Source organism: Diaphorina citri, unplaced genomic scaffold, assembly GCF_000475195.1.
Source record: "Diaphorina citri unplaced genomic scaffold, Diaci psyllid genome assembly version 1.1 scaffold1669, whole genome shotgun sequence".
In the NCBI taxonomy this organism is placed as follows: Eukaryota; Metazoa; Arthropoda; class Insecta; order Hemiptera; family Psyllidae; genus Diaphorina; species Diaphorina citri.
This window is the reverse complement of record NW_007379095.1, coordinates 9,509-18,452: the sequence shown is the minus strand read 5'-3', so window position 1 is coordinate 18,452 and position 8,944 is coordinate 9,509. Positions and strand designations below refer to the sequence as shown.

The 8,944-nt window shown below is 41.5% G+C and overlaps 1 protein-coding gene across 1 annotated transcript; it reads right to left on the bottom strand.

The window, feature by feature from the left end:
- Nucleotides 1–1,108: 1,108 nt before the first annotated feature.
- Nucleotides 1,109–8,680, bottom strand: LOC113470565 (outward-rectifier potassium channel TOK1-like; the record flags this gene model as incomplete). Its single annotated transcript, XM_026829101.1, has 2 exons — nucleotides 1,109–1,399; nucleotides 8,535–8,680. Coding segments are annotated over 2 exons (437 nt in total), but the record flags the coding sequence as incomplete, so codon positions are not given.
- Nucleotides 8,681–8,944: the final 264 nt, after the last annotated feature.

Here is an 8,944-nt window from a genome sequence, read left to right as displayed (position 1 = left end):
GACTCTTGAGTGGAAGGCAACCACTAGGCGAGGTTAACGCCTTAGGCGTTCTCTACCACCTAACCCTTAGAGCTCTATTATTATGTGGTCAAATTCTCAAATAAATGAGGATAAAATTCCATACCTCGGCTGGGATGGAACCCACGCCCTCCTGATTACCAGGCGAGCGTCTTGACCACTACGCCACCGAGGCACCGAGGCAGCTAAAACCATGTTTGTACTACAGGCTAAAATATGAGTATTCTGAAGATTTGTCCACCGCCTGTAGGTTGGACATCACTGAATTCCTGACTCATGGTCATCCTCAGACAAGTCCATATACACATGTGCGATATCCATATCAATCTGTGTATGTTCTTATCTAGGTATATAATTACCTATGTACATAGATATAGTCTGCTTCTAATAGACCCGGGTTCGATTCCCGGCGGGGTCAAGAAATTTGTATCATGCAAATGATTGATTCCGTGACTGGCTGTTGCGGGGCCCACTCAGCCTCGTGAGGAAAATGAGTAGCTATGACATATAAATGCGCATAGCGACCGGTGCCAGCATGGTAGGTAAACATTGAATTTTAGGATTATTGAGATATTGGGAAAATCCTACAATGCTGCAGTGAGCATCAAAGTTGTGACATAATAACACAAAGAAACTGCATTTACATTTAGCCCTAATTTTACAGTCTAAATAAAGCACAAATATCTAATAATGATATCCCAATATTGTCAGGCTCATTGACATTTTGCTGGGATTTCAACCCGATTTTAGATCAAAAATGAACCCAGTTTAGTCATATTTAGACAAATCATAAAATTCAATTTCACTCTTTTTGCAAATTTTAAATCTTAATTGTCATCGATAAATGGATACTATGTATGTAACAATTGTATTAGGTAAAAACATGTGTTGGTGTACAGTGGAATACAACCTTGGAATTCATTGTATGATGTCTTTTTGTCTTTGTGGTGTGATTTCTCAAATTTTAATGCTACTTCACTATTTCTTAAGGCTTATTCGAGAAATCGCATCTACTTATATTTCACATCGTCTACCTGTATTTCACATCAAGACACAGACATACATTATTATTTTTTGCTGCCTATTCATATCAATTACCGGAATCTTCATAATCATCCTCATAACCAGGAACCTTCCCTGATTCGCTACCCGCTCCAGAAGTCTTCTCTGATTTGCTATCAGCTCCTGTGCTAGTCTCTGATTGGCTACGAGCTCCAACGCCTTTCTCTGATTGGATGTCAGATCCTTTGCTAGTCTCTGATTCGCTACCAGTTCCTTTACTCTTCTCTGATTGGCTGTCGGATTTCAGTCTCATATTCTCGATTATTTCGAACGTAATCTTGGCGATGCTGCTACCCAGCCTATTTCCTTTCTGAGAGGCCTAGGTCTCAACCTATTTCCTTTCTGAGAGGCCTAGGTCTCAACCTATTTCCTTTCTGGGAGGCCTAGGTCTCAACCTTTTTCCTTTCTGGGAGACCTAGGTCTCAACCTATTTCCTTTCTGGGAGGCCTAGGGCTCAACCTTTTTCCTTTCTGGGAGACCTAGGTCTCAACCTATTTCCTTTCTGGGAGGCCTAGGGCTCAACCTTTTTCCTTTCTGGGAGACCTAGGTCTCAACCTTTTTCCGCTACACACTTTAAGACCCCTCTGACAGACCTAAGATGGTCTGAGCTTAAAAAGGTAGAAACACACTACTGTCACGTCACGTCACGTCACGTAAACTCATGGGGAATCAGAAAGATGTAGTTCAAAGCTTTCCCATAATATTGTAGGTAATCACGTTCAGGACAGCCTCGTGTGTTTCTTAAAAAGAGCTTAAAAAGATGTTTTCTTTTATCTCACCCAAAAGTTTGATTCTGGCCAGCCTAGGGATAGTTTGGAAGGGGTAGCTTAATGGTGTGGACACGGCTTGGTTTCTCTTCACTTTCGGGTTGTGAAGACCTTAGTAGTTACAGTTCCCTCTATCAAAAATTCTAAAAATAATAATTGTTCAATTCCGGCCCTGCTCGTTCTCGGAACGGTTGGCTGGTGTGTTGACCAACTGGTTTGATGCTATTTGACAAAGTTATACCTACCTGTGTTGTTATCAAGATGCCTTATCAATACCACAGAGCAAACTACAATGTTTGTGTCTACGACATTTATACATACTAACATACATACAAAGTACATATACATACTTATACTTACTTACTGATAAGATATTTCAGAGGTGCGTCAATGTACATACCCGAACGTAAAGTCCCCTATGCACAGTTAGCATTGTCAATATTTCGATGTCAGCTCCCATGGCGTAGTGATCACTGCGCTCGCCTTGCACGCGGGAGACCCGAGTTCGATTCCCGGCGGGTTCTTCTTCTTCCTCTTCTTCTTCCTCCTCTTCTTCTTCTTCTTCCTCTTCTTCCTCTTCTTCCTCTTCTTCTTCTTCTTCTTCTTCTTCCTCTTCTTCCTCTTCTTCCTCTTCTTCCTCTTCTTCTCATGTTCAGATGAGGTCGGAGTTTTTCGTCGGCCTCTCAATCAGCCCTAGGGTGATTTCTTTGGGCTGACATATGACATTTGGCTCGGGCTACAAAAATAATAATAATAATAAAATAAAAATAAAAAACTTCCGGCCCTGCTCGTTCTCGGAACGGTTGGCTGGTGTGTTGACCAACTGGTTTGATGCTATTTGAAGAAGGCATACCTACCTGTGTTGTTATCAAGATGCCTTATCAATACCACAGAGCAAACTACAATGTTTGTGTCTACGACATTTATACATACTAACTGCCCGCGCCACGCTCAGGGTCCGTCAACTTGACACTCTTTCAGACCGTCTGAGAGGCCTGCGTCTCAACCTTTTTCCGCTACACACTTTAAGACCCCTCTGACAGACCTAAGATGGTCTGAGCTTAAAAAGGTAGAAACACCCTACTGTGCTACACACTTTAAGACCCCTCTGACAGACCTAAGATGGTCTGAGCTTAAAAAGGTAGAAACACCCTACTGTCACGTCACGTAAACTCATGCGGAGTCAGAAAGATATGTAGTTCAAAGCTTTCCCATAATATTGTAAGTAATCACGTTCAGGACAGCCTCGTGTGTTTCTACCTTCAGTGGCGAGCTTAAAAAGAGGTTTTCTTTTATCCGACCCAAAAGTTTGATTCTGGCCAGCCTAGGGATAGTTTGGAAGGTTATAGCTTAACGGTGTGGACACGGCTTAACGGTGTGGACACGGCGTAGTTCAAAGCTTTCCCATAATATTGTAAGTAATTTCGTTCAGGACAGCCTCGTGTGTTTCTTAAAAAGAGCTTAAATAGATGTTTTCTTTTATCATTGATACTTTTATCCCAAAAGTTTGATTCTGGCCAGCCTAGGGATAGTTTGGAAGGTTATAGCTTAACGGTGTGGACACGGCTTAACGGTGTGGACACGGCTTGGTTCCTCTTCAATTTCGGGATGTGAAGAAGACCTTAGTAGTTACAGTAATAATTGGTCAATTCCGGCCCTGCTCGTTCTCGGAACGGTTGGCTGGTGTGTTGACCAACTGGTTTGATGCTATTTGAAGAAGTTATACCTACCTGTGTTGTTATCAAGATGCCTTATCAATACCACAGAGCAAACTACAATGTTTGTGTCTACAACATTTATACATATTATACATACTAACATACAAAGTACATATACATGCTTATACTTACTTACTGATAAGATATTTCAGAGGTGCGTCAATGTACATACCCGAACGTAAAGTCCCCTATGCACAGCTAGCATTGTCAATATTTCGATGTCAGCTCCCATGGCGTAGTGATCACTGCGCTCGCCTTGCACGCGGGAGACCCGGGTTCGATTCCCGGCGGGGTCAAGAAATTTGTATATCACACTAGGCTTGCACGCAGGAGGTCCGGGTTCGATTCCCGGCGGGGTCGAGGTTTTTTTCGGCTTGGAGTTCGGGGTGCACTCGGCCTCGTGAGGACAATTGAGTAGCTACTTCAATCGAGTAGCGACCAGTGGTGGCATTACAAGTCGAAGAGACGAGCGATAATAAATATGATGATTGAGTAAATGAAAGACATGTAATACTGTGATACCCACAAAGTTGTGAAAAAGCTCTCTGCTTTACCACAAAGATTCATGATTTGATTTGAGATGGACAGGATAGGAATTGCCAGCCGTTCCGAGAACGAACCTTATCTGTTTAGGATAAAGTTCGGGACGGAGCGGGAATCGAACCCGCGACCTAGCGATGACATTTGGTTGGATTCCCACTCGGAACGGATTTTATCCTAGAAAGATAAGGTTCGTTCTCGGAACGGCTGGCTTTCTTCTATCCTGTCTTTCAACTCTCTTCGCTTTCGGGATATCAGTAAGACTTGAGATAGTACACTACAGTTCTCTCATATCAAACTCTATATTATTTTATATTATTATTATTATTATTATTAATTATTATTATTATTATTATTATTATTATATTATTTATTTTATTATTTTTTTTTTTTCAATAGCAGAATTCTTACAAAGTGTGCTCTCTTTTACAACTCGTAATGGTGTTCTATTCAACATTTTTTCAACACCACTGATATATCTTATTCTAATTTATGTGATTAGGTACTGAGTGTTGGTATAACGATCAGAAAAATAGGAAAAAAACGCTGACTAATACCTACAGTAAATTGGATGAGTTCTCATATGTACACTGGTTTAACTGAAGACCCGTAGCTGGACAGAATAGAATAGAATAATACCATGTTCTATCCTGTGCGAATAGAAGTTAGTGAACAAACAGATAATCCAAAAGGTTTTTTTTTAAGAAGGTTTGACAGAGAGGGAACTGTAACTGCTAAGGTCTTATCGTCCCGAAATCGAAGAGAGAAGGAAGACAGGATAGGAGAAAGCCAGCCGTTCCGAGAACGAACATTATCCCATCAGGATAAAATCCGCCCCTGGCGGGAATCGAACCCGCGGCCTAGCGCTTACAAGGCAGACGCACTACCAACTAAGCTAACCAGGCTGGCCCAAAAGGTTTGATAGAGGGAACTGTAACTGCTAAGGTCTTATTGTTCCGACATCAACAGCTAAGAGAGAAGCACGGGATGGGAGAAAGCCAGCCGTTCCGAGAACCAATTTATCTATTTTAAATAAAATCCGCCTCCGGGAATCGAAACCCCGAACTAGCGCTTACAAGGTAGACACCCTTCAAGCTAAATAGCCTGGTAAGTCCTCAGGTTCTGGGTGCATAGTCCTACATACTGGACTCCGCACACAGGAATTTCATCAGAAAAGACCCCCATTTCAATGTAATGTAAGTTTTCAGGTTTAAAACTTGGAAATCAGTTCGTTTGAATATATATTTATTTTCAAAACATACCGTAGGTACTTACACTCGAAATTCACAATCCTCGAAAAAAATACAAACTCCACACAGCTTACTACTTAAGTTTTAAATAATAACGTAAACAATTTATTAAAATTCTCTACATCTGACTCAAAGAAATTATTAACGGGGACACAATTTACTTAAATTTCATTCAAAGATTTCAAAGGGGGGAAAAAATTCTGGACGCATTCTTATCAATTTCATTCAAAGGAAACATTTTTCGGAAACAATAAACGAACAAAGAATATTCTAATATCAAAAATTCTTAATAACTTCAGTGTGATTTCTCAATTATTTAGCCTTAAGGCTAAATAATAGCCCTAAGGCTAAATAATTGAGAAATCACACTGATTGATCTCAGGTACCATAAGCGTTGTACAAAACAATACACTTAGTAACTTAATAATATTGGCTGTGAATTCCGAGGCTAAAACACAGAGGTCTGTGCAATTTTACTGTACGGTCTGTTTACTGTACGGATTATAATTTTATTATGCCCACAGTCTGCACTACACTAACTACAGTTCTACACTACACTCCAACACTCCATTGAGAAACTGACTCATTGGTATTGGTACTTGACAGAGTGCTGGGTACCTATTACTATAGACTTGTAGTGGGTATGTTCACAGAGCTTATCAGAGAGTAAGGCCCTGTATAGAGAAACAAGAGGTATGCTCAACTTTTGCTTAAATGTCCGCCACTGAACGTGTGAGGCTCAACCTTTTTCGTTTCTGAGAGGCCTAGGTCTCAACCTTTTTCCTTTCTGAGAGGCCTAGGTCTCAACCTTTTTCCTTTCTGAGAGGCCTAGGTCTCAACCTTTTTCCTTTCTGAGAGGCCTAGGTCTCAACCTTTTTCCTTTCTGAGAGGCCTAGGTCTCAACCTTTTTCCTTTCTGAGAGGCCTAGGTCTCAACCTTTTTCCTTTCTGAGAGGCCTAGGTCTCAACCTTTTTCCTTTCTGAGAGGCCTAGGTCTCAACCTTTTTCCTTTCTGAGAGGCCTAGGTCTCAACCTTTTTCCTTTCTGAGAGGCCTAGGTCTCAACCTTTTTCCTTTCTGAGAGGCCTAGGTCTCAACCTTTTTCCTTTCTGAGAGGCCTAGGTCTCAACCTTTTTCCTTTCTGAGAGGCCTAGGTCTCAACCTTTTTCCTTTCTGAGAGGCCTAGGTCTCAACCTTTTTCCTTTCTGAGAGGCCTAGGTCTCAACCTTTTTCCTTTCTGAGAGGCCTAGGTCTCAACCTTTTTCCTTTCTGAGAGGCCTAGGTCTCAACCTTTTTCCTTTCTGAGAGGCCTAGGTCTCAACCTTTTTCCTTTCTGAGAGGCCTAGGTCTCAACCTTTTTCCTTTCTGAGAGGCCTAGGTCTCAACCTTTTTCCTTTCTGAGAGGCCTAGGTCTCAACCTTTTTCCTTTCTGAGAGGCCTAGGTCTCAACCTTTTTCCTTTCTGAGAGGCCTAGGTCTCAACCTTTTTCCTTTCTGAGAGGCCTAGGTCTCAACCTTTTTCCTTTCTGAGAGGCCTAGGTCTCAACCTTTTTCCTTTCTGAGAGGCCTAGGTCTCAACCTTTTTCCTTTCTGAGAGGCCTAGGTCTCAACCTTTTTCCTTTCTGAGAGGCCTAGGTCTCAACCTTTTTCCTTTCTGAGAGGCCTAGGTCTCAACCTTTTTCCTTTCTGAGAGGCCTAGGTCTCAACCTTTTTCCTTTCTGAGAGGCCTAGGTCTCAACCTTTTTCCTTTCTGAGAGGCCTAGGTCTCAACCTTTTTCCTTTCTGAGAGGCCTAGGTCTCAACCTTTTTCCTTTCTGAGAGGCCTAGGTCTCAACCTTTTTCCTTTCTGAGAGGCCTAGGTCTCAACCTTTTTCCTTTCTGAGAGGCCTAGGTCTCAACCTTTTTCCTTTCTGAGAGGCCTAGGTCTCAACCTTTTTCCTTTCTGAGAGGCCTAGGTCTCAACCTTTTTCCTTTCTGAGAGGCCTAGGTCTCAACCTTTTTCCTTTCTGAGAGGCCTAGGTCTCAACCTTTTTCCTTTTGGGCTCAAATATTTTACCAGCGGGATTGAAATGGGATCAGAAGTGTCCGATCTAACGGGATTCACCAATATACCAGGTAAATGACATCCAGTGGTATTTTTCCTACTGGACTTACCTTGGTGGCGTAGTGGTCAAACAGGAGGGCCTGGGTTCAATTCCAAGCGAGACATGTAATTTTATCATCCTTTATTTGAGAATTTGACCCTATTATAATATATAGCTCTAAGGCGTAGTGCACACTAGTGAAACGCGTTTCACGAAACCCGTACATAAGGTTCACACAGAGCAGTGTACACCGTTGAAAACAAGTTTCATGAAACGCATTGTGCAATGACAATATTGACACAGGAAACACTTTTCACGAAACGCGTTTCTCCAGTGTGCACTTCCCTTAAGGTTAGTGGCAGAGAACGCCTCCGGTGTTAACCTCGCCTTGTAGGTAATCCAAATTAATCTTTGTCGATCGAAAGCAAAAGCGAAATACGTAAAAAAAAAAAAAAAAAAAATCCCAAGACTATGTGTACACACAAAGTCCACCGGGCATCGATCAATGTCGACTGAATCGTCCACACTGCCTTGACAACATAGATTCACCTCGTCAATCGACGTCCGGTCGACTATGTCTGGACACACCTTTAGAATTGGTTCAGTCGATATTGAACGACTGTAGTGAAGACCTTATTTATCTATTGCTGATTTTTAGGTCATTTATGTCATATCAATGGATACTTACGAGTTGGTTCTATCCCGACTCGGAGTTTCGTCTATGTCTATGTTATAGACATTTCAAGGGAAACTCGTAAGTATCCATTGATCTAAATATTCTAAATAACCTAAGTAAAATAGTATGTACAAAGGATGTCGAAATTAAATAAATTCATTAATAGTATGTATTTTATTATTATTATTATTATGTTAAGGCGGTCTCTTCCTGATCCCCAGTGGCGTAGCGTGGTCTAACTCCAAGTGTAGGGCGGACACTAATTTCTATCACAATATCTATCTAATAAGAATACAATAATTATTTAAAGTCAATATTTAAGGGTATTTGAGTGGAATTTTTGAGTGTATGGCCGCCATACACGCCCTACATGGACGCTACGCCACTGGTTTAATCTGAATTTACTTAACCCATTGACTCACCTGTGTGTCGGTTCGCTGGAAACTCTTCCCAGGGACCAGATCCCCGAATCCGATGGTAGACAGGGTGACGAAACAGAAGTAGGCACCGTCCAGAAAGCTCCATTCCTCCCACGCCGCGAACACGCCCGCCCCTATACAAATGTAACCTGGGGGAGCGAAAGGGTTAAAATAGTAAATTATTTCCCCTATACAAATGTAACCTGTGGGAGCGAAAGGGTCATGGAGCAGTTGCAAATGGGTAAAAATTATAAATAAATGGTCGATTCGTATGTAAAAAGTTGGGAAAAATACAAATCAGAGGTCAAAACTCCGAAAAAATAACTTTTAAAGGTCGAAAATTCAATTTATATTTTCCGTTCTAATGAAAGAGTTCAAATATGTGTGACGTCAGACTTTACGCAGTTGTTTTT